This window comes from Corvus cornix, chromosome 2 (genome assembly GCF_000738735.6).
Source record: "Corvus cornix cornix isolate S_Up_H32 chromosome 2, ASM73873v5, whole genome shotgun sequence".
NCBI lineage: Eukaryota > Metazoa > Chordata > Aves > Passeriformes > Corvidae > Corvus > Corvus cornix.
Genome location: NC_046333.1, coordinates 59,093,500 through 59,120,048, shown reverse-complemented (window position 1 = coordinate 59,120,048; position 26,549 = coordinate 59,093,500). Strand labels below are relative to the sequence as shown.

Genomic DNA, 26,549 nt, shown 5'->3' with positions numbered 1-26,549 from the left:
TTCACCACAACTGTGCAATAATAGTTACATTAATTTTTTTTTTTTTAATGTGAAATCCTCAGGTTATCCCCATGGCTCAAGTGTTTGACACATTCTCCTTTAATCTTTCCTCCTGTTTGTTTTATGACACTGTTGCAGTCTGTCTTTTTTTCTTCCCCATCAAATTCCATTCCTTTTATAAACATCCAGAAGCAAATTTAAATTGTTCTTAAAGATGTTTTATAGAAATGTTTAATGGAAATAGAAGACATTATTTTGCACACAATGAAAGGCTTGAAATAATTTTTAAATGGCTTCTATTGAAAATACATTCATAGAGGAAAATTACCATGTCTGCTTTGAATAAATTATGACAAATTATGATATCTTCTCCTTAACAAGGACCAGATTTTTTTTATAAACTATAAATATATTCTGCCTCAGCAAGATGTAGCTCTGAGCTGAAAAGGAGGGAAGACTGTCAATTTATTGCACTTCTGAGTCTATTAGATGCTCTGGTCTTCTCATTTAAATATAAAGAAACATCAGGTATTACCATAGTTCTTAATTCTCTGTCAAAGCCAGGCTCTCCCTTTGCTGGAAGCTATATCTGAGCAGGGATCAGTGTTATTCCCAGAAAATCTGTGTCATGAGGGTGACCAACCGCATAAAAACAGCTTTCTGTTGCTCATAACTCTGGAATGCTGACTGTTAACATTAAATGGAGCTAACGGGGCAGAAGCAAATGATAAGAACAGATTAAAACCATGGGCTTAATGGCAGTGTCCTGCAGCCCTGCTAAATCATCCAATACCACTTTATCTCTGGATCAGGTGCCCTGGTCAGACTAGATGTTTCTGGTTTTTTTTTTCAGCTCAGACATCCTATCACTCTTTATGAACCACACCCTTGAATTCATTCTTTCCATCCATTCTCTTTTCCCTCTTCTTTTTTCATGTGGTAACTATTGGTTTTTCTCTTTGTAGCCAAATACAATATTTTATTGTTTTTTGTCATGGAAACACTCAAACTTGTTTTTGTTCCAGCCCTTATGAAAACATCTGATTAATTAAACTGGCCTAAAGGAGGAAAGAAAATACACTCCTAATTATAAAGAGCATGCCTCTGACTGCTTTCTATTTTGAAACTGTGCAGAAGCTGTTGCTGAACAGTTACCAATGTAAAGGAGACCCACAAACTTCAGATTTCTATCAATATTTCTTCCCCATCCTTAATTCTTTCCCAACAGGTCAATTCAAAGTGTTCAGCTAGGGCTAAGTTAATTTCTGAGGTAATGCTGCATAAATCAGCAGGCTTTATGTCAGACCTGGGTTTGGTTCCCTTGCCCATGGTGTGCAGAAAGCCCCAGGGAGCGCCAGGGATGATGTGAGAGGCTGGTCCATGAGACTTACTAGATGCATATTAGAAACTCCTGCTGTTTCCTCTGCCACATAGCTTCCCTAGGCTGGTTTAGATGATTAAGAGCATGTGTTCTTGCTAGGTCTCATGCTGTGGCTCTGACTCAGAGAATGTACCACAAACACATTTTAAAATTCACATTTTGAGCAGACTTCTGACAAATGCAGCTGTCACTGGGCCTCATGAGCAGCCAAGCAGTAAGATTTTTCTGAAGACGCTGAGCTTCCAGCGGACAAACAGGCTTCTTCCCCAGACTGTGACAGCTTCATTACAGATTCTGAATCTGAGCTGTGATTTCATCCATAGTGACTTCTTTTGAATGCCTTGAGACAATCAATTGGACAGAGGAATCATTATCCATTCAAGTCACACAGCCTCCCTGCAGAATGCAAAAACTGCTGTCTCGGTCAAAATAAGAATGTTTAAGCTATTAAGCCTGTGTTATCAGCCACCAAAGCAAAATACTGTCTTTTGAACATCTAACAGACTAGGACGTTTATAGAAAAATTAATTCCTTATTTCTTCTGGGGATGCAAGCCTCAGTTCCTGAGGTCTCACATTAACCTGGAGTCACTGATTTTTTTTTTTCCAGTTAAAACCAAATTCTTTCTTTTATATCTCTAACATCAGAGCGGTGTCAGGTCCTATGAGCAGTTAGTGAGCACACAATTAATCAAATTATGTAGCAATGCAGTACACTTAGCCCTGGATGTGGAGGGACTAGCTCAGCTCTTTGTTAGACTTGCTCAGATATTTAGCTTGGACAGAACCCAAACTTCTTCTGGGGTTAAAAAGTGTCTGACAGAGCTTATTAAAACATTGAGTTTCCTCTCATCTTGAAGTGATCATAGAAGAAAAGGTCACATATAAAGCTGTTTCTAACAGTACTGTCACTTTTTGAGAAAGATGCATGGATTGCTTCTTTTAACTTTTTTGATGTTTACCAAACTATTACATTTTGGAGTGGACTTGAGGTGCTACTGTTGGAAAATTCTGATGGGATTTGTTGCCTTATACTCCTATTCTCTGCTTTCAGATTTTTGTTTGTTTGTTTGCTTGTTTGTTTTTATTGTTATTTTGGGTTGGGTTTTTTTATGTTGTTAGAACTTGCTGTTACCTACTTTAGTTTCAGCATTTATATATAATATGTGCTTACAGAATTAGAATCTTTCTATTACTAGCTCAGTTGCTGAAAGACAGCAGCATGTTCTCTATTAGGTGTACCTGTTTTATAGTTTTCACATCTGAGGTTACTGTCAAGCTGAGTTTTGCAGCTGCAGTCCTATGAGGGACATACAAGTAAAAGGTGGTAGACTGTTAGTATTGGGTGCTATTTCATTAGCATGCAGGAAGCCAAGAAAATTCAATCATTGAGGGCTCTAGGCACCAAAATCACATGTCAATTGGAAATTGCACTCAGCATTTGTGTTTTCTTCTGCTTTGAGAGGGAAGACTAGGGAAGGTGAGCCGGTTCCACCAGTCATAAATGAGTTCAAACTAAAATCCTACGTCCCTTCTGGAAAACAAGAAACAGGGTTAACAAGGCTTCATCACTGCCACTTAATTCACTTCACTAGGTTTAAAAATGCATTGTAAGTACATAATACTGCTGTGATGCTTAAGAGAGTGGTGGTTCTCTGGTTTATGACTGCCTGAGGCACACTCTTCTGAGTAAGAAATAATTACTCTTAAAAGCCAAAACCAGGTCTTTTTTGGCAAATATGTATGCTATATATCCTTGCTTCTGAAGAACATTATTAAAATGTAGTTTACTTGACCCAAATCCAGTAGTTTGTATATTTATGCTGCCCTTGAAGTAAATAAAGTTGCAGTGGTTTTTTGTTTTATCAGAAGGAAAGATGAAATCTAGCTCCAATTTAAAAATCATCTTTAACTATGCCTCTAAATATCAATGGTGCAAATCATCAGCACAGTTTCCTGCAAAAAGAAGCAGTTTGTTTGCACAAGCACACACACAAAAAAATCTGGGTCTATATGCCCAGAGAATGTTCTGGAGGGAAAGGGAAGAAGAATGTGGCCAAGTCCTCAAACAGAAAATTCTATTTATTGCAAGGATATTCTGAAATCATCTAGGATTTTAAACTTGGTTTGTACAGGGGGTTCAGATACCAGGTAAACCCGCAGAGAAAATTACTCTATTAGTTTTACATTTTAAAATGTTGAATCATTTTCAATAATTATAGATGGGGTTGGTTTTTTCCTCCTAAAAACTGAACACTTCTCACGTACTCTGTGTGGCAGACACTCTCTCTGGAAAACTTTGACAGTATTTCTTCCATTTCTAGGTCTTTGGTGGCCCAGATTTCCTCTCTCCTAGGCTAGCCCAGCTGTGTGTTTCAAGACCAGCACAGAACCCACTGCGAGTCTCCACCACTGGCAATTCAGCCATTGTCCGTTTCGAGACAGATGCAGCAGTGGCAGGGAAAGGTTTTAATGCCTCCTGGCAAGAAAATCCAGGTGGTGAGTATACTGATTAATGCCATGAGAAATTCAGGAATTCTGAGAGTTGAGGATCAGCCATGTAAGCATTTAAAGTAGTCAACCAGCACAGGACTGAAAGCTGAGAAAGAATTTGGGCGATACTGAATTTGGTAACACTAAGAGATGCTGAAAAATTCACAGAGTTAAAAATTGTCTAATTAGCTGAAACCTAGGCCTATTTATGTATTTTGTTTGGGTTTCTTCTCTGCATAATTAATCAAGACATTCCTGAAATCAGCAAAGGACTTCTGCATGCTACCAGTTCTTCCCACCCACTTACCCATACAGAGTACTTTTTTCAGTGAATGATGCTTTTGGTTTTAAAAGGTAAGGTGAAAAATATCTGAGAACATGGCTTAACTTGAAGAACTCAGTGGACTCCAAAAATATTTGGAGTGATTAGTAAATACTTGAATTCTAAAAGGTTCATCCACCCCCAATGTGATTAGTTGTTCATAGCCTTACTGGTAATCAGTAAAAGAAGAGATATGCTTAAAAGACTCAACCATATCTCTACATGGGAGCTCTTATAAAAAAGGACAATTATCAGAAAATATGAAATATCAATGAAAAATTACAAAAGGCAAATTTTAATTCTTGCAGTTTTGCTTGATTAAGCACGCTGATTCATTAATTTGTCAAGGTTTATACTTCTCCTCTCTCACAAGTTTTATGAGAAAGGCACAAGATCTTTTCTTAATAAAAGAAGTCTACAATAGTCCTTTGAACAAATCCCCTTCTGAGACCTGGCAGCTTATTTTTTCTGCTTAGGCCCCCTGAAGCTTTCTCATTCCTTTACAATATCTTGCCTGTTGTACTCCAACCCCCCTCTAGCCTCTAAAATACCCACTCACCAGAATGCAATAACAGTATAGTTTTTTATCCTTCCAGCAGGCTGCCTCCATCTACAACAATCCCAATGTCTTTCTTTCTCTCTCCTCTATCCCTTTTAAAGATATAAAAGTGCGTTTGTTCATGTTAGTCCTGTTGAAAGCCCTGGTACTTCCCACACGGAATCTATAGTTCCAGGCTATTTAGATATTCATGAGCACCAGATCTGTTCTGATCAGAAGTATCTGAGGGTGGAGTCCTCAGGAAACCCTCAACTTCATGGGTAGAGAAGTAGAAATGTGAGGTTTGCAATTGCTGCACTGCTCATGAGCAATGAGCTCTCAGTAAAGAAGTAATTTTCTCACCCTGCGCTCAGCTAGGCCTAGTTATTGCTTTCTCAGTATGTCAGGTGTGTGGCATTCATATGAACAGTATTTTGGATTGCTTTTACAGTATCTAGGATAGAGGAGTACCAGAACTAAAGCTTCAGCCTTTACAACATCTACTACCAGCTTGGGGCTACATTACTCAGAGCAGTGCTGTTGCATATTCAACTATAATGATAATGTTAAACTTTCCTGATAGGAATTTCCATTGATTTTTGTTGCAGCCAGGACACTTGAACAGTTGTAGTGCTCATCTTACAAAATCTTAATGTAGGAAACGTAAAGAAGGAAGTGTTCTTAGTTTAAAAATAGAGGTAGGTTCTCACTAAGCATAAAGAGAAGAGCTTGTGATTTAAACTAATTGTGTCTTTTTCAGGCTGTGGTGGTATTTTCCAAGCTACAAGTGGGGAAATCCATTCTCCAAACTATCCTCAACCTTATAATAACAACACAGATTGTTCCTGGGTCATCCAAGTGGACCACAGCCACAGAGTCCTATTGAATTTCACGGATTTTGACATAGAAAATCACCATTCATGTAACTATGACAATGTTGAAGTAAGTAACAAAAGAAATTTCAAAAGTTTCCTTAATTAGTCTGGTGAAATACTTGCAAAATAACCTCATACATAGATGACTGTTATGATGACACCCTCTCCCATTTATAGTGCAGTTTACCACAGCTTGTTCCAAGCCATAGGAGGAACTGCTGACATATATTGCAGATTGCCCACACCCTGCTACAAACTCAGGAGAGGGGGAGTCTACATCCAGAGGGAATTGTTGCTGGCTGATTTTTTTTATGTATATACTGTGTATTCAGGTGCTACTCAGCTGTCTGTTTAATTGCTTCATTAGACCCACTGCTCTCTTTAAAGCTTCACATTGCTGGTGGTTTGTGAACTTTTGTTGATGTCACAGAAATTCAAATTGCTGCTCAATCAGTGCACAACAACGAAAAACTCTCCAAGTCTCCACTTGGCCTTTTGGGAGCAGGGACATGAAATCCTGACCCTCGATGTCAGATTGCACTTCACTCAGTACAAAGGCATGTGTGATCAGTTCTAGTCAGTTAAAGCACAGTGGCTATAGCCCAGAATCCAGCTTTCCTCTCCTTGATAAACTGTCATTCACAAAGAATTCAATTTGGCAGGAACTGAGACTCTTTTGAAAACAGCATCAGTTTTAACAACATTGCCTCGTAAAGCTTTTTTGTACTGAACTAGAAAAAGGAAATGTGCCCCCATTTTGCTGAGCAGAACTGAAGATTTCATTTGGCCACAAAGCGTCTTTGTACAGTGACTGTTCCTTTTTTTATTCTGGTTATGAAGCATAAAGAAATACGGTCATGTCTTTTTATTTAAATTACTAACTACATCAGGAGACCATTGAAAAGGAACTTTCAAATTTTCTGTGCTATGACAAAAGAGTAGGAAGTCAAAGTGCCTGACAGAAATGCAGGCTATCTGAGATGGTCGTACTTGTATCAATACAAATGAACCCTTCACAAATTAAGGGCTAAATTCTGAAAAGGCCTGATATACAAGTTTCTCTTCTAGACCTGATGCCAAGGGACATTTGTACGTATCTAAACACTTTGTGGAGTACTTGGTTCCATGAGCTCCTTGCAGCTACATCCATAAGTCTCCCATTACCTTGGGAGACTTATCAGTGGCTGGATAGGACACTGGGTTGTGAATCATTGGAAAAAATCATTCCCTCAGTGGGCAGAGGAGATGGCTGTGCCAGAGCTCTTTCCCTGAACGGAGTCTGCAGACCATGTGCAGTGACACCCCTTGTCCTCCAAAGGTACAGGAGCATCTGTTGTTTGCTTCTGCTTTTTGGTTTTTTGGGGGTCGTGAAGAAGATTTCCCATCAGCCCCAGCTGTGCAAACACAACTGGAGATTCAAATTTGATGCAGACATCAATCACTGCCCACCAAGTGTGGTGTGGTTTGAAAATTGATGAGTCGGAATGCTGGTTTTAAGCCAAGAGATAATGAAAGGGTCTGAGGCTTTGCTGTATGAGGTAGAGTTTTTCAGTGCTCATGTAGGGGAACCAGCAGAACAAGAAAGGAGTAAATGGGGTTTCTTTCACTCTTGGTATGCCAATAATAGGAGAATCACTTGTTACCAACACCTCGATGTGATTCGTGTTCACCTCGTTCCAAGACTTGCTTTATGCCTCACACAGAGGAGAACAGAGTGAGGGAACAGAGAGTAGCTGGAAAATACAAGTAGATGTCTGACTGTGACTGGTTTAGGAATTGCATTCCAGAAGTTGTGTAAATGGAAAATACAGGCAGCTAAGGAAGCAGGTGGGTTGTTTTTCTCTCCCTAATACAGGAACAACTACCATGTATGAGTAGCACAGTGGTTCCACCCTTTTCTGTTTCTTGAATTTTTACTTATCTGTATGGATTTTATTTGCTCTGTGAGTTCTCTTGAGGCTTCCCTCCGCCCCTGAGTGTACCAATGGTCTTCTCCTTCACCCTCCCCCTTCTGGATCCACTCATTTTTTCCTGCATTATGACTCTTTTTTTTTTTTTCCCTCAAATATTTCTGCCATAAATTCCTTTCTATGGGGAACACATGAAAATGTATTTTTTTCCTCTAAGGTTTTCCATTGCACATGTGTTATGTGAGCAAAGTGGGAGCAGGGGAAATACCTGTGTCTGCTGCTTCTTGGCTGTGCTGCAACTCCATAAAACCCAACGCATTTTTCAGTTCTGCTCAGTGATTTTAGATGTCAATCTGAGCACAGATCTAGGTTCAGCCAAATGTATTCTGAGCCTGTGATGGTAAATCGTGGGATAGCTGCCCTGAGCTCCCTCTAGAGCCAATGGAGGGAGTGCACAGAGAGTACATTTGTCATTCGTTTAGCTTTCTAAATTTAGTTGAGTCCTCTGTTTCTGCACCTCAGTTTTGTTTCTTATTTGTTCTCAGAACAGATGAGCATCTCTTCATCTGCTAAATGAGGGTGTATAGCCTTTCTCTACTCTCAAGTCTAACTCAGTTATATTATGTAGAAAGCATAAGATCTTTGAGAAGAGTTTTTGTTGTCAGTGTCACCATCCTTGAGTAAATTTTTAATTCCTCTCTGTGTACCAGCCTCTGTGTACTTCTACCTGGAGAGTGTGTCTCACAACAAATTTGTTTATTTGAAGGAAAATGGAGGGAAAGAAATTGGGAATGCACCAATTGCTGTATTTTTGGACTGTATTTAGCCACTAATATATCTGATGCTATGCCAGGAGCTCAGGTCAGCAAGAGTTCCAAATATTTGGACTCTAGAGGAGGACGTGACTCAGAAGGCAGTGCTTGTAGCACAAGATCCTGAAAAGGGGAGGGAGAAATAGTTTGATCTGTCCAGTGAGTTTGATTAAGTAAATGTTATTTTTCTTTCCTGTTTCAGTATAACAAGTAGTACACAAGAATGTAGAAATGTAAGCTTCTGTGAGATAGAGAGGAGGTACAACTTAATTTATTCCAGGTGTTGGCAAAGAGGATCTTTCAAGAGAGAACAGTTACAAATATGTGGAGGTTTTTTGGCTCAGAAGACAAAATTTGACATCTTTTTTTCATGTGTTTGTGCAAAATTCAGGACACGTTTGAAGAAGAAGGCAATGAGTCAGTTATGTTCACTGTGGAAAGGGAATTGCTGCTAAGCACAATGCAACTGAAAACTTGGCTTTTAAGTAAGCAGATGCATCAGTTTTCCTTACTCATGTAGCCACAAAAATGCATTTCTCAGATGTTTTTAAAATAGCTTCAAGAAATTGCAGAGATACAACTCTTTCCTGAACCAGTGTGTGAATATTGTGGTTTCTGATCTAACTTCAAGCCTGAAATCCTCCTGGTTGTATCCTCAGCTGGGCAGAGGCACGCAGATCAATCAAACCCAGCATTTTACCGGGAGCAGTCAGGTCCTCTCTCTGTGCTCTGCTGATGAAATGCTTCTCAATTCTAGCATTCAAATGAAATCCTCTCACTACTGTCTAGGGAAAGACACTGCCTTAATTCCTAAGGGTTATTTTAATTCCCCCACATTCCATCGTTTGTGGTTTTTAACTCCAGGCAGTCTGATTTATATACAGAATATATGTGCAGAGGAAGAATAAACACTGCACGCTGTGTATTAGAGGTTTGATTGTGGCAGGCTTCCAAGAGAGAAGAAAAGGTTGAATGGATGGATGTTTCTGGGTGTCTTTACCAGGTACTAATTTTAACAGGCGTTGCGGACTTAATGCTCCATCACAAGATCCCACACAGCTAGCTAGTATTCCCAGAATCACAGGCCAATGTTTAATTCATGAGTACGGCATTGACTATGTAGGGTATGTCAGGGGATTAAGCAGGAGTTTTGTCCCTTGTTTCTTAGCTCTGAGGTTTATTTGAGACAGGTCATCTTTCTCTCAGCTGCTGTTTTCACTAGTGTGCTCAAAAGCCTTTGAATACTGGAGGCAGAAACACTGCATTGTGTTACATGGTCTAGTTAAAAATTTCTAATTCATTGGTGCAGCCTTGCACAGACTCACTAGAATGTGAGGCATTTTGAAGTAAAAGAAGACAATCTCAATAAAAAGTACATGTCTTCTAATCTGATGGCATTTATATAGCTTTTATCATCCTGGCTCCATCTTCGAGTACTCCTATCCACATTTTAATCCATATTTTTCTCCAGCCGAGTCATAAATTGTATTAAATGATGTGCCTATGGCCGGGCAGGATGTTAATGCTGAAACAGGAACTGAATTCAGCTGCTGTTGCTGCCCAGTAGCCCAAAGGCTCTTCCTCTGTGGGTCATGCAACCATGCTGGGAGCTCCAGCACTCCTTGCTTCTGAAACCAGGCACTTCTGAGGTTGTTCCTTGGCTCCAAACACAGCAGCAACAAATCACTTCTGTTGGAGTGCTGGGAATAATTAATGGGAGACTGAGGCTGTGCCCATTCTTCTCTCTCTGTGCTTTCTCTTGTCAAAATTTTGAAGTTGCTTAAGTTGGTTCTAACTTCTCTGTCCTTCTCTTCCTGATTGTGAAACAGGAAGGAAACAAAATTATCAGTTGTAGGGGGGAAAAAAGAGAAGGAAGGCATTTGTGGTAAAATTAAAAGTGAAGTTTTTAAACCTATCTACATTCTTCCTCCTTTTTTTTTTTTTTTAATCTTTACCCGCTGCTTAAATAGCACTTCATGTATATGTGTGTAATTCAGCACTTTAAAACTGTTATAAAACATAGATATAGGACTCTGATCCTTGATGCCAGGTCCATGTATCTAAAAACCATAATCCTAGTGACCTTTTATCCAGAGACATAGCTCTCACTGGTGCACCAATTGCATATTAGGGCTAGTTTAGAAATTTTACTGAGGCAAGATGTAGGGTCTAACTGAATGAAAGCTACACAGGAACTCATGCTGGCCCTTAAGAGAAAACAACAAATGTATGAGAATATCTGGATTTTTAAAGGAGAATTGCTTTAATACCCAATACACATGAAAGAAGATTTTTGCTTGAGGCATTTCTGTTACAAGGGTCACAGTAGCTTCAACCTGAAACACACACATTTTTTGGAAATTGCCACTTAAGATAAGCAATGCACAGTTTGTTTGCACTGCCCATAGCAGGATTATATCAGGATCAAAATATATGAAACATAAGAGAGAGAATGAAATAAAGTCTTCTCAACACTCCCATTGAAAAAAACCACTTCATTTGATCTTTTCATAACAGGTATTTGATGGTCCCAACAATGAAGCACCACTTCTTAGAAGACTCTGTGGAACACAGCATCCCCTTCCTATCACATCCTCCAAGAATCTGATGTACATCCGACTGCACTCCGATACAACCATCCAGCACAGGGGCTTCAGTGCTCACTTCACTGAGGGTAATTTCATCATTTACATTAATGCATATTTATCTAATCACCACTTTGTATCAGACACAGTCTTTTAGCACAGCTGATAATGGAAAGTATCATTTCTACACATGAAGCACATGGAGTGTGTATCTTTACCAGGAATGAATTTTCCGAATTATAGATTAAAGAATTTAAAGCCTGAGGATCAACTTAGATTCTTCAATTGGGAAAAAAGATTTCATACTTTTTATAGCAAGGCATCTAGCACACATCAGCTGCCTCTTATTCTTCCTCCCTAGAGGGTTAGCTGTCCATAACCGTCCTGAGAAAAATGTGCAACTGGCAGTTTCCACAGACCTAGTGACAAAATAACATTTTATATGTCCATCCATGCGCATGAATCTGAAAAGCTATAAAAGAATTCTGTGTGATGCTGTTGATGAAGTCCATGGATTCAGGCCTGCACACCCTGCCAAACATCAACTATCCAATTTGTGGCGGACTAATTGGTATTTTACATGGTTTCCTTTTTAATGAAAAATGACACCAACTGGGCAGAATTTTCATGAAATTACATACTATTTGATAACTGGTGATTTGCTTTCACTTTTTCTCAATAATTTCGGCAACAGTTTTTCCCCAAGATGCAGACATCTAGTTTTTGCAGAGAAAATCAGTTTCTCTTATTTTCCTCTCAGGATTCTTTTCACCATAAATATTGCTTTTCCCAAAAATGTTTCATTCTTTGAAAATATTGTGAAAAATTATAAAGAAAAGGAGGATTTTGTATCAACAAAAATCTCAGTTACTCAGTTACTGAGATACTAGTTAGATAGCTAATTAGCCATTTCTGGCTAGCAGCTGTGAGAGCCTAACCTGTTCAGTTTTCTCAGAACACATTTACTGGATTTAGTACTGCTCAAACCACGTCTGATGAGTGAGTGTTCCCTGCCTAGGATTTTACAACTCAGCTCCTCTCTTCCTGAGAAAACTCAGTTAAATCCCATCTTTTGTTTGGTATTTTAGGCAGCACAGCACAATAAATGAATCTCACTCTTTGGTACTCACCTCCTCACCCGGCAGTTCAAAGCAGGTGTGTGTTAAACTCTGACCTGGGCAGTTTATGAGCAGCCACCGAGCTTAGAGATGAGGCATGGCAGCACTCAGCACTGTCAGCCAAAGTTCTGCAGTCAGTCAAGCTCTAGCATAGTGCAACACCTCACACAATTGCAGTTTTGCTGACACAGCTCACAAGAGGGTCCCGCTAATGCAATGTGGTGCCATCCCTGGCTGCTGGAAGGTAGTGGACAGTAATTTATGATTTTTTTCTTCCTAGATGCCAGCCTAGACAAATGACCAGAGAAATAGGTGTATTGCACTACCCCAGAACCAAGTTTAACACTTTGAGAGAGTTTAACACTTTGGCCCCAAGATTTCTCTTCTGGGCTATGAGGAGATGAAAACTATCAGGTCTAAAGTCACTCTGGCTTCTTGCAGATGGTCAGCCAGGTGCAGCATGGCTTGTGGATCCAGGTCAAGAAAGTGCACCCAGCGCTGGGAACGAATCCTTAAGTCTCTTCTTCTGATTAAATACTATGGAGAATTTTATCCTCATTTCATGCTGATGTTCCATGTTACACTTTATGCATTCATTTTCACTACAGAATCTAAGCAAGGTGATTTGTATATACAAATATTTATATATGTATCTGTATCTTTGTGTTTCATTCTAAAGCATGTGGAAGTTTCATAGAATCAGATTCAGTTGGGGCAGCAATTTCCTCTCCTCTGTATCCTGCCAAATACCCAAACAATCAGAACTGCAGCTGGATTATTCAGGCTCAGGAACCATGTAAGTAAAAACATCTTTTGTAGTTAGCTGGGATGACTAATATCCTCATCTTCTTTTCTGCAATAACAATGCAAAATTCCTCCTTTATGTCTTTAGGAAGTTCTGCATCCTGGTAGTTGATGAGTGTGGTTCTCCCAGTCTGTCACAAGTCAGATTTCACTGCAAAAGATTTAGTGCATAGCGAGGAAAACAATTTGCAACTCTGTCATCTCCCCCAATTTACTGTGACCCAAGTGTTACAATTATAAGTGAGGTGTTGAATACTATGTGATGTTGGATTCATTTGTGAGAAAATCTCAGGGTTTACATATAATTAAAGCACTTGTATTTAGCTGAACTTATTTCGGTCTGGCGTTTTCAAACTAGAGTTGTGTTACATGAAATCTATGCTAGTAACATTAAAAAATAGATTGAATAATGAGAAAAGATACACAGAATCTTCGATTTCAAATACAAAGAAAAATAAATAAGGAGTGTTATATGCATAGATACACTCTCAGCTATTCATAATTTTGCACAGATTTATGATTGGTCATAAAACACCAAATATTTTCCATCAGATACTGGTACTACCTTTAATACCCTCTATTACCTTTACATTGTATAAGATTCCTAAAAAAATTTGTATGTGTTAAATCCTATAATAGCGCTCTAGTATCCTAATTTTAAATAGGAACTATTCTACTTCATCTGTACATCTTATATTTAGCCATTGTTGTTAAAATCATAGGATGTTTCAATCATATGTATAAGTTTATTTTGCTAGGTTATAAAACAAATATCAATTTGCCAAGAAAACACCAAAACACAAATCAGGAGATAAGTAATAGGTTTTTTTTATCATAATTACTTATACAAATAGGATGTCCATGAAAAGGACATCATCAAAGCTCTTCCTCACCTATACAACGTTTATTTTTAAAGACAAACTTTCCCTGGATTCATATTGAAAACTCATATATGACTGCTGTCTCCTGAATTACAAGAGTATGAGAGACCATAAAAGTGCTGTAGAAGAAGTGACCTCCTCCACTTGCCAGCAGGACCATCCCATGCCTCGTGTTACAGCTCCACATGGCTTCATTACACCGTTGCACAGCATTACATACATACATAGCATACATACATTGCATTGCATATCCGATAGATTTAGCCAATGGCAGGCCACAGCAGAGCTCCTGCTCTCCTTTTACTGGGAAGGCCAACAAGTCTCCTGCTCTGGCCACCCACTGTGTTTTTTCCCTTTTTGCTGTGTATCCTGAGGACTTGCATTGATAGCTGTAATTGATTGACCAGACAGGACACAAAGGAGTGCGGAACACGCGTATGCAGCTGAACGCCAGTCAGCGGCACCCTGCTGAACGCAGCGCCGGCTCCACGTCTGTCATTTCAGCTTATGCGAGCCAATTAAGTGGGGCCCAGTGAGAAGCAAAATATTTGTGTCAAATTCAGCTTGGTCAGTGTGGGAGAAAACTTAATTGTCATCTAAATCATGAGACTCTTTCTGACCCGCTCAAACTGCATGGGAGCCCTAAGGCCAGTAGTAACTACTGTCCCAGACTGGTGTCAAGGACAGCTTCTCTTCTGCCAGCTGTGACTTCACTTTTGTTTGTATCAGAGAAGCAAGAGTAGTAGGAAAGTCAAAAATACGCTGAACCAGAAATCCTCTTTTTCATGATATAGCCTGCAGTCCAAGAGTGTGGAAAATCCAATTCTGTACAAGTATAGCTGAGGGTAGTTAATGATCCTTTGACCAGCCCAATTGATGAATATGGAATGTTGCAATATGATGAAAGAAGTGGCTCTTTCTAAGCCTGGAGCAGGGCAGCAGCAGTTCATATTTGTCCAGATCTATGGTATAGATCTCAAAGGGACAGCAGGTCATGGGTGTGTAGAAATAACTTTTGTTTCTGAATGTCTGTAGATTTTCCATGTTGTATTTGCTAATGTTTTCAGTATATAGTAAGTTGTCCAGATACAAGGAAACTTAGATCCATGTGTATGTGTTAAATCCTGTCCTTCCAATGTTAATTGTACTAGAAAGTACTGAAAGGTGAAGACATTTACCAGGACCTTTGCAGGAGAGGTTAATGCACTTCCATCAAATTCATTCAACATATAATGAAAAAAACTTCTTTGGATGTTATGCTTTATGGGGACTGATTGACTTCAGGGAAAAAAAAGAACATTTGTTTACATGTAATTATTTCTCTGTGAAATTACAAACTTCTTTCTCAATTTTTACTCTTTGCCGTTGCCAGTCAACCACGTCACACTTTCGTTCACTGACTTCGATGTTGAAAATGATGGACAAAACTGTGCAACGGATTTTGTGGAGATTTTGGATGGGAATAACTATGAGGCTCCTCTTCAAGGTATTGTACCTTTCCCTTGTGCATTTCAATATATATAAAACTACACCCAAGGTAAGCAGGAGAAGGTTTTCTGTGCACGGCCTCCTGCTAAATGGATTTTCTTTGAAAACAGAATCTCCTCGGCCTCTCTGCCAGAGGAAACTGAGAATGGAGAATGAGTCTTCAGTGTGAATGGCAGAGTCCTCCCAGGCTCTGACTATGCTCCTAGTAACCTGCAGTTTGGTGTTCACTCCAGCTGCCTTTTCCTTCCTCCTCAGCTGAACAATATTGGGAACCAAGCAATTCAATTTAAACTGAATTCCCAGTTAACTATACAAAAACATATAACTCACAAGCACAGAAAATAACTGCAGTCCGTGCTAAACACTGGTAAGGAAGCTGCAGATTTCTGGGAGCAGAGAATGGTTTATCCTCAAGCTATGGAAAGCAGAAAATTTTCTGCTCTTTCCTGAGTTTTTATAGCTTTCTTCTGACATCTCTGGACAGAACCATCTTCTTCAAGTGCCAGGAGCAGCCGGAAGCAGCAAAATTCAGAGCCCTGAACACAGGGTGGTCCCAACTCTCCTCATATCCCCAGGGTTGCCTCTAATTCCTTTCTGGAAAATTCAGAATATCTGTGTCTTATTACGTTCTCTCTTACTCTACTTTTGTACGTGCTTCTTTGTGGAGAGTGGGGCTGCAGTCAATTTAAATGGTTTGTAGCTAAGAGCAGAATTCATTTTTTGGTCTCCTATCCTTGGCTTTCACTTGACTAAAGGACTTTTCAGTACTTAAAGGGGCCATGTAAAAAAGATGGGGAAAATATTTTAGAAGGACCTATCGAGATTGTCATGGTTTTAAGCTAAAAGAAGGTAGATTTAAACTAGATATAAGGAAAAAAATTTTTACAATGAGGGTGGTGAATCACTGCAACAAGTTGTCCACAGAATTGGTAGACGTCCTGGAAACATTCAAGGTCAGGCTGGATGAGGTTCTGAGCAACCAGATCTAGTTAAAGATCTCCCTGCTCATTGCAGGGGGGTTGGACTAGATGACCTTTAAAGGCTCCTTCCAACCCAAAGTATTCCATGATTCTATGACACTAGCTGCTATCTTTCTTATTACTGTCAGATGCCTTTTTGCTAGATTGTGATTCCTATTTCTAATCCCTGTATTACAATCCATTGCAGGAGAACTGGTCTGTTATTCTTCACTTGGTTTTTTTCATCAGAAACCAATTGAGTGAAATGGAAACTGCTGTCAGATATATTTGATAGATTTTGGGGGGGTTTATTTCCAATTAGGCAGTAATTTCTCTTTTTTTTTTCATTTTCGTTGAGGGAACTCAATGACAGAATAACCAGTGATGAGGGTGTCTGGAGAGCAGGAGGTCCTTTTTCTCTTAAAAAAAAATTGCCACAAGAGTTGAGTTTTGTGCAAATTAAGTGGACTATTTCATTTTTATGTAGATTGAATTGACAACTGCAATTGTAAACAACAAATGCTACTCCTGCTTGTTGTCAGGCATTAACTCCAAATGTTAAATTAGCAGTTGTAATTACATGCTGAACACTTTTTTTTTCCCTCTCTGGCTTGCTCTCTTTCAGGCCGTTACTGTGGCACTACTATGCCATATCCTATCACTTCTTTTGGTAATGCCTTGGTGGTGAACTTCATCTCCAACCACAACATTACTGCCAGGGGCTTCCATGCCACCTATGCTGCATCGTCATCATGTAAGTCCATACAACAGATGCTACTTCCTTATGCCTCTGACTTTTAACAAAAAGAACAAATCCTTTACCTCTTTTTCTCTCTGCCATTCAATTTTTTAACCTTCCCTGTTGCCCTTCCTCTTTTTGGCCAAGGTCTCAGCACATATATCAACAAGCAAAGAACAAAGAGACAAGGAGAAACGCTTTCTTGATTAGCAAATGCTCTGGCTCTGTCAAGCTTTATTTTGGTTTTTTATGCCACCCTTTCCAAGCCTCTACTGTCTCTTTCTTGTTGCAGCCTGCGGGGGTACTTTCCACATGGACAGAGGAGCTTTCAACAGCCCTGGCTATCCCGAGCCATATCCTCTCAACAGCGAGTGTGTCTGGACAATCATCAGCTCCCCTGGCAACCGACTCCAGCTGTCCTTCATGTAAATGCATTGCCAGGGGTTATTATTCAGCCTTTAACAGACCTGAAGGAAGGATGTTCTGTGTTTATTAGGAAATGTAATTACCGAATGATAAAGCTGAAACATATTTTTAGAGTAACTTGGAAAGAGAACACAGCAGGGGTTAGTGGCAGCTTGCAATCAGTGTTTCCCTGTCTTAGTCATCGCATATATTAAGGCATATATGGCATTATATAAATAGGTGATTTATTATTTGAGCAGCATGGGATGCTGAAGAAGCCAGATCTCTCTCATAAACAAGAAGAGGAAATTTAACATCACTCTGCCTTTTCTTTACAAAGGAATTTCCTTACATTTACAATGTAAAGATTCATTTTAGTGTTTATTATATAGCTGATTAATATAAAGGACCTAGATATTCCACACATTGTAGAGTTATACCTCCGGAGGGATCTTGACACAATTGAGAGGTGGGCTGATGCAAACCTCATGAAATTCAACAAAGTCAAGTGCCGGATCCTATACCTGGGTAGGGGCAATCCCAGATACATCCACAGGCCAGGCAGAGAAGGGATTTAGAGCAGCCCTATAGAGAAAGACTTGGAGGTGATGGTTGATGAAAAAAGCTCAACAACAGCCAGAAGTGTGCATTCACAGCCCAGAAAGCCAAAGGAATCCTGGGCTGCATCCAAAGGAGTGTGGCAGGTCGAGGGGGGATTCTGCCCCTCTACTACGCTCTCATAAGACCCCGCATGGAATATGCATATGGTTGTGTTTCCCACAGTGTAAGAAAGACATGGAAGCCACAAAGTTGAAAAGGGGACTGGAGCACCTCTCTACTGCAGACAGGCAGAGAAGGTTTGGGCTGTTCAGGCTAGAGAAGAGAAGGCTGTGTGGAGACCTCATGGCAACCTTCCAGTATCTGAAGGGAGCATACAGGAAAGATGGAGAGGGACCCTTCAGGAGCAACTGTAGTGACAGGACAAGGGGCAATAGCTTCAAACTGAAAAAGAACAGGTTTAGATTAGATGTTAGAAAGAAATTCTTTACTGTAACAGTAAAGAATGGGGCACTGGAACAGGTTGCCCAGAGAAGTTGTGGATGCCCCAAACCTGGCAGTGTTCATGGCCAGACTGGATGGAGCTCTGGGAAATCTGGTCTAGTGGAAGGTGTCCCTGTCCATAGCAAGGGGTTTGGACCTACTTGAACTTTAAGGTCCCTTCCAATTCAAAACATTATATGATTCTATTCTGGGATTCTAAAATTGATATTAAACTCCTCAAAATTTCTCCAACAGTTAAAGCAGAGGATCTACAACAGGAATCAGGAGAATATGTGATTGAATTTTGTTTTCCCTTCAGCAAACTAACTTTCCTTTGAACACTTCTGACAGGAAAGTCATGTGGAGAATAATGTGGAGTCCTTTACCAGGGCTTTTAGGTCATTCTTTACCCATGAGGTAGATTTCTGAGCCTCTCCATTTCCGGGCATCAAACAGTGGCTGCTGCCAAGAAAGAGAGCACTGACCTTTAGCAAAGCTTACCAAGAATGAGCACGAAAAGAAAACTAACTCTGAAACCTGCATTTGCAGTTAATCAGAACAAAAGGAAAATTTTTCTGGTAACACACTGACTGCATAAAGCACAACTTGTTAGGCATGTACTGATTCACTAATGCAATGAAAAGGACATTGAATTCCTCCTCTACTCACTGAAGCAGAGAAAAAGTACTACAGCCTAAAAACATTTTCCAAAAGGTTTTCCAAAAGCCTGAAAACATTTTTCCAAATGCTACAAAATAAACAATAACTTTTCAGAAGCAAACCAAAATTCTAGTTTTCCACAGAAACTTTCTGCGGAACATACAATTCACTTACATAAAGCGACACTGAGTAGATGTTAATTCTTTTTCTTCAGTTACACATAGCTGAAAGGCAAGCTGAAAATACTGGAAAGCATGGAGTAATTGCATTAGAAAGCATTATTTGTTTTATTTAATTTCATATTAGGGCGTTATAAAATTTTGTTGCTGCAAGTAATTCATTTTCTTCAGCTCAGTCTGAACTGAAATGTCTGTCTTGTAATGTGAGGGTTAGCTTTAAATTGTTCTGAAATATATCCAGATGAGTGGTTGGGACCATTTCACAGCATGGCATGCTGAACACATATGGCTAAATTCAAACCTGAAAGGGAGAAGTTGTTACCAGAAAATCAGAAAGCACAAATATTTAAGGCACTGGTTATTAGAGGCACTCTCTGGAATCTTTGCTATATATTCATAGTCTGCTTCTAAAAACCATCTTGGTTTGCATTAAAGCATTTCACTTGGAAATACAAATCATGATTTTTAGAACATATTTAGCATTCAGCTTGGTGCAATAATTAAAAATTTATCATTTGATCACTATATCTCATTCCTTTTCTAAAGTAAAAGGTAGTTTAGAAGAATAGATAATAATCCTTGTTACTATTTTGCACACCCAGATGTGTGACACTCAGAGAGGCCAGAGAAACTGTAATATTTTATAATTCTGGAGAAACTGCTAAGGGATATCTGAGCTGAGAGGTGTTAACTACAACTGAATCAGCAAATGTTTTCTCACCATGGAGTGTGCTGAAATAATACACATATGAAGGGGATAAAATATTCTCTGCACCCAACACTCACTGGATTTACATTAAAAATCTGGATTGTATCTCAGGGCTGTGTTTCATGGTTGTTCTTGGAGAACCAAGAAATTTTACAAGGATTTGAGAACTCTTTAAAATGAGTAACTCTGCACACTGAAGTTCTGTTATAAAATAAGGGGTTGGAAAGAGGGACCCCTGTATTAGTGGCCTTGGCAGGTGATGAGGGTTTTGTTGCTGCCTTTTTCTTAACTCTTACAGCATACCAGTTACAGTGGGATTCATGGCCTGGCAGGCCACACTCTGAAGTATGTGCCAGTCATATGCATGCTAATGCTCTTCTACTGCTATTGAAACAGAGCATTTCAGGTGGAGAATAGTAGTGGCTGCACCAAAGATTACCTGGAGATTCGTGAAGGGAATGATACAGGCACGCTGGCAGGACGATTCTGTGGGAACTCCTTGCCTTTAAATTATACATCAACTATTGGACATATCCTGTGGGTCAAATTTGTCTCGGACAGTTCAGGCATGGATGTTGGCTTCAGGGCCACCTTCTCTCACTGTAAGTAAATGTAATTTGATTGAAAACTATCTTTCTTCCATAGTACTTCCGAAATGATTCTAAAATGTGATTGTTTGGCCCTGTAAAGTCTATTAGAAAATATTTGCTGATGTCAAAAAAGCTGTAAATTCGCTTAAAAATTATTTTGTAAAATATCTGTAGAAATGTAAAGGGGTGCTCTAAAACATGCCAGAACAGAATTCATGTGCATGTAGGTATACTGAATAATTTTGTAAATGTATCGTATTTATTAGGCAATTGACAAATTAAGAAAAAAGTATTTCTTTCACAGCTTTCCATTTTGGTTTTTGAGTATGACGGTGTCCATCTTCTGGTTTGGATCTAGATGCCATCAACCAGGGAGCAGAATTAGAAAAAGGGAAATTCTGCTGCACAAACAGACTTCAGAAGCTAAATGTCCACAGCCATTCTGATTATGCAAGCTAAACTTCTAATAATTTTCCTTATTTTGAGATTTTAACTACTCATTTTCAAACAGAATTATCAATAGTTCAGACCTCAATGAATTCAGAAGCATTTTTTACCAGAACATGCAAAGGCATTTAAAAAAAAAAAAAAAATTCTTTAATGCTTCTGGGTAGAAATGAACACAAAGTAGTCAGAGTCAGGGAGGAGTTTATATGTGTTGTCTTCCCACCTCTCCTACACATATACCCATGTGGCTCAAATGGGTAATTTCCTTCAGAAAAGGGAACACTGCAGCCCTCAAAACAAGAAAATCATTAGATGTGCATCTTAGGACTCTCTGAGACATGTCTTACAGCCTTACAGCACTGTCTAGTCCAAAGTAAACTAAGTCAGATGGGCCCCAGTGTTTCTTTTACTCTTTGTGAATTAGAGGCATTAGTTGTCTCTTTCTTGTTTTTCAGTGTATGGAAATGACATTGTGGGAGACAGAGGACAAATAGCTTCACCACAGTGGCCCAGAAGTTACCCTCACAATTCCAACTACCAGTGGCGGATAAGTGTTAATGCTTCACAAGTTATCCATGTCCGTATCCTGCAGATGGATATTGAAAATCATCACAGGTGCCAGTATGACAATCTAAAGGTGATTTCATTCTGAGAAGTTATTTTATTTCAATCAACTTTAGTAAAATGGATGGATAGAGAAACCTACAGGAGGAATGGGAAGCATTTATGAGTATTTGGTGTGGCTTATTGGTTTTGCTATGCTATCTTTTCAATAATTATAAATTTTAGGAAGAGTTACATACTCTTTGGATCCCTAACAGGTATTTCCAGTCTGTAAGTTTGAAATTTACTAAAAATAAGTCTGCAATGGTACAATCCTGAATATTAATATTCAAGAATTTCAGGTCAGATACCAGACTGAAATTTGCTCTGTGCTGGTTCAGTTAAGGACAACAGTGATAATATCATCTCAGTGCTTCTAAAAATAAAGTTATTTTTAAATCCTACAAGGTATCATTTACTTGCATCTTCTTTGTTCTCTGCATCAGTAATTTTGCTGGTGGCAGTAGAAAGGTGCCTCTTTCTTCCAGTTTGATTGTTTTTCTGTACTCCCCTGTATTACAGTCTAGCCAGGTTAAATATAGAATAATGGAATAGTTTGGAGTTGGAAGGGGCCTTTTACAGGTCACCTAATCCAACGCCCTGCAATAAGCAGGGGCTTCTTCAATACAGCATTCACGGTGCTAAGTAAAATGGAACGATAGAGGACACAATTTTTTTCTGAACTTAGCTAACATAACCACTTAAATAAGGTAAATCTCTTCTTGCTTTCTTTTGGGTTTTTTTAAGCAGTTAATCAATTATCCTTTTTTAATATTTGAGAAAGTTCATACTAGTTCTATATTTTCAGTTCATTATTCATTTAATGATATTCAAATGTAATATTAGTTCAAAAGGGAAATAAAACTTTGTCTTTCATCTCATGTCATACATTACCAACATTTTTTTCTCCTAACTCAGCCTGCCTTTCTTTGTCCCTTTCAAAGCAAAATAAGTTTCTTAAACCAGCTAGACATTTAGTGAGTGTAAATCAGCCTGACCTTTAACCTGACTCAAGGATCAGATCATTAATGTAATGTTAATGTTTATTTAATATTTCCTAGCTTTCTCTACTGGACATTTTTACTGGGTGGCAGATGAAAAGGACAAAATAGTCTTGAAAGGTGACAAAGGAGAAACATCTTGTAACCACCCAAAATTTTGGCTTATAAATACATACAATGAAAAAAATATTTCTGCATAAGTATCTGATAGAACTCAAAATATATATGTTCCTCAGTGGGGGAAAAAAAGAGAAAGGAAAAAAAGAAAAGTAATTCCTTTTCTTTTCACTACATGTCATGGGGTTTTTTTTTCCCGTCAAGGATCAGAATTGTACCTGTGGACTTTTTTTAATGTGGGATGCCATTCTATGTCCCCAAAGAGCAGCCCTGTGATAGGGAATGAGCTGAATTTGATGGCTTCCATTCAAATCCTTGTTCTGTGAAAGTTTCACATTTAACAGAATATAATTTGTTCCTTTTTTATAAGAAAGGTTTCTTGCTAACTTAGGTTTGCTGAAAGATCCCTCACTCATTTAAAGAGGGTAATTTTCTCCTTGGAAATTTGCTGCGTATGGGGCAGATGAAAATCTGGCTCTGTGAGGAACAGCACTATTCTCTCTGCAGGTGTATGATGGGCCCACTGTTCATTCTCGTCTTATTGAAACATATTGTGGCGCAGACCTTGCTTCTTTTGCATCCTCTGGCAGTTCGATGACAATCCAGTTCCAGTCAGATTCGTCTGTGACTGGAAAAGGCTTTCTTTTGGAGTGGTATGCAGTGGATGCTTCTGCTGTTACACAGCCCATTGCTAGAGGTGGGTTTTCAGTGGGTTGCACATTTACAAGTGATACAGCCAGTGATACACTCAACTTTACTTAAAGAACTCCAAACCAACTTCCCCGCTAGAGAAAGCTCTAGCTATTAATGAGAGAAAGCTTTCAGTGACACTTTAATGAAGCATTTTACTAGCTCTTTAAAACAATTTCTAGGGACTCTCAGATATACTAATTTACAGTGTTCTAAAAATAAGTATGTTGCTAGAGGATAATTTTTCTTTACACAGGTATTTCATTAAATCTAAACACTGATATGCCTTCATGGAAAATTATCCCTCTTGAAAAACCATTCTAAATCATTGGCCATTGTGATATGAAACAGCACAACAACTTATGTTAAACTGTGGTAGATGCTCTTAGGTCCTTTGCTAGATATTCCTCATGGTAAAATAGGTCACATCATTGCTGCAACAAGCAGCACAGGAACATCCTCACAAATGAGGACTTTCAAGTTTTATACTTCCAATCCGACCTGAAGTTGAAGAATTCCTGCATTACTGTAACTATACACATCATCACTGTGCCCTCGTTGTGTGTAATTGTAGGACTGTCATCTTATATTACATGAGGGGAGTGTTCTGTTTAAAAGAGGATGCTTTCTATTTTTGTCTTCTTGTCCATGACAGGTGCATGTGGAGGGGCTGTAACAACTGAAGAAACACCTTCATTCCTCTTCTCACCGGGCTGGCCAATGAATTACAGAAATCTTGAGGACTGTATGTGGCTTATCAGAGCTCCTGGATCCACTGTGGAATTCAATATCCTGGGACTAGACATAGAATCTCACAACTCATGCAACTATGACAAACTTATTATCAAAGATGGTGAGAAGTCAATCTTGCCCTGTGCTGACAGGATGCAGTAGAGACCCAAGGTCCAAATACCTCAAATTCTCATCTCCACTGAGCTTAAGCAATCTAGATAGCAATGAGAACATGCCCTGAAGCAGTAGTCTTCCTCTATTCTGAGACATTCTGCTAGTTAACATAAAATTAGCAAAGTCTGGCAAAATCTTTGGTGATCTATAAAAATATTTCTAAATCTGTAAGGGCTTAAAGGTCTTGAAAAGCACCTTCCTGTAAGTGTGAGCCACAGCAACAAACAGGCAGATTGTGGACTGATTTAGTTTTAACACTAACATGTTCTTTTTATCTCAGGAGACAATAGTCTTTCCCCAGTACTGGCTACTCTGTGTGGACGAGAACCTCCTGGGCCAATAAGATCAACTGGAGATTCAATGTTCATCCACTTCATGTCGGATGCAAGTGTCACTGGAGCTGGTTTTAATGCCTCTTATCACAAAAGTAAGACTTGTTTCTCTTCTCCCCCAGATAAATGTCTGCCTTGCTGCTAACAATGGGGTAAAAGACTCTGGTATTGTTAACAGCGGTCTACAATCTAATTAATCACACATCTAATTATTCACCTCTCATGAATATGTGTTGATAAATGTCTGACTCTACATAGGTAAAATTTGCTATTTTCCCAGTAATATGATGCACAAAGAGTGATTCAACCAGACCAGTCACTTCTCAGAAGGAAGAAAAGCATGTGCCTGAGTTTATAACAGCTCAGCTGAAGGGTGAAAGAATGCTCAAGTAAGAGAGGGAAATAAATGACTCAAAGCAGGAAGAGACAAATGCAGAAAGCTGTATAAATTCTAGCAGGAATGTCAGCAATTTCCAGCAACAGTCCTCCCACACCCACTCAGGAATGATAAGAGATCCCTGAATGGGCTGAGGCACCAAGAAGGTGTTAGGGCAACCGTGACAATCAGGGGAAATTTTTCTGACTGGCAGCTGGGGTAGATGGCAGTGTTTTGGTCCATGGCTAGAAGCAATGTCCTCAGACAGGGTAATGATAAGCTCCTGCCATGGGACCTCCTTGACATTGCTACCTGCTTATTCATCTGCTAAGCCTGACAACAGTCTCACTGTCAGGAATTTCTGTGGGTGTCATCTTGTAATCCATAAGCTTGTGTTTTGGGAGATCATTCATCATGTGCATTGCTATATGCCCCTCAGCTCTTCATACACTCATTTCAACACTTATTTTTACCCATCACATCTTTCAGGAACAGGGTTTTTCTCAAAATGAATGGGTGAATATTTGATGTTTGTATTTCTCTTTGCTTCAACTTTCACCTTTTTTTTTCAGGTTGTGGAGGCTATTTGCACACAAGCAGGGGTGTGATAACATCCCCCAACTACCCTCAAAACTATTCTCCTAATCTGAATTGTTCCTGGCATGTAGTGGTAACTACTGGATTTATCATTGCTGTTCATTTTGAACAGCCTTTCCAGGTTAAGAGTGAGGATACTTCCTGCATCCTTGGAGATTACGTAGAGGTGAGGTTATTGGCTGGGTCACCAAATCCTCAAAGCTGTTAAAGCTTCTGAACCTTACAGATTTCAGGGTCAGTAAAGCAGCTCAGGATGTCACGGGGTGCAAACACCAAAGAGAAATACCAAAGATGGTATTTCTTTCTATCTCACTCTCTTTTTTATTAATGTGCATTAATTAATCACTAGTTTAATAATTTCCCCTGGAAGCATGCTGGAAGCATTAAGATGATGTGTGCTCAAAATTTACATTCCAGGGCTGTTTGCTTGAGTAACATAAGCAATTTCTGTTTTAGCTGAAGAATGGGTTAGATAATTCTGCCCCACCTTTAGTGTCTGGAAGAGGGAATGGACGGTTTTGTGGAACCAGCCCTATCTCTACCATGTACACCACAGACAATCAGCTGTTTGTTCACTTCACTTCTGACAGCAGGAACGAGGGTCAAGGATTCAAACTGAAATATGAGGCTAAGAGTCTAGGTAAGTCTAGGTAACAAATTCTGCCACTTATACACATGTAACTTGGAGTTTGTCCTCTTAAAGGATATTTTTGTTCTAAGGTCCAATTCTGGTAAAATCAGATGTCTGCAAAAATGTCGTACAGTGCATGACTTCTGATCTGACATTCAGATTTTTCCTTTTTAAAGAGTGTCAGGTCACAGAACCTGAAGATATTAAAGATGGATTTAGAACAAAAGAAAAGGGGGAGACCCTTTAGTAGGGAGGTAGCATCTACAGTTAGGAAGAGATGTCAAAAATTCATACAGGAAAGGAAAAAACTCTTGGAAACAAGAACATTATTTTGAACATTTACTACCCAGCGCAAGTGCTA

The 26,549-nt window shown here is 39.2% G+C and overlaps 1 protein-coding gene across 1 annotated transcript in view; it reads left to right on the top strand.

Moving 5' to 3' along the window:
- The window catches only part of CUBN (cubilin), a 145,067-nt gene that overhangs the window by 68,576 nt on the left and 49,942 nt on the right, over positions 1-26,549 (top strand). Inside the window, exons 28-41 of the mRNA XM_039569420.1 lie at positions 3,705-3,879; positions 5,494-5,675; positions 10,848-11,004; positions 12,713-12,829; positions 15,091-15,204; positions 16,791-16,919; positions 17,197-17,329; positions 20,295-20,500; positions 21,391-21,572; positions 23,164-23,353; positions 24,002-24,199; positions 24,533-24,679; positions 25,533-25,723; positions 26,014-26,197. Of these exons, the coding sequence (XP_039425354.1) occupies positions 3,705-3,879; positions 5,494-5,675; positions 10,848-11,004; positions 12,713-12,829; positions 15,091-15,204; positions 16,791-16,919; positions 17,197-17,329; positions 20,295-20,500; positions 21,391-21,572; positions 23,164-23,353; positions 24,002-24,199; positions 24,533-24,679; positions 25,533-25,723; positions 26,014-26,197 (2,305 nt within the window). The remainder of the gene's footprint in view (positions 1-3,704; positions 3,880-5,493; positions 5,676-10,847; positions 11,005-12,712; positions 12,830-15,090; positions 15,205-16,790; positions 16,920-17,196; positions 17,330-20,294; positions 20,501-21,390; positions 21,573-23,163; positions 23,354-24,001; positions 24,200-24,532; positions 24,680-25,532; positions 25,724-26,013; positions 26,198-26,549) is intronic.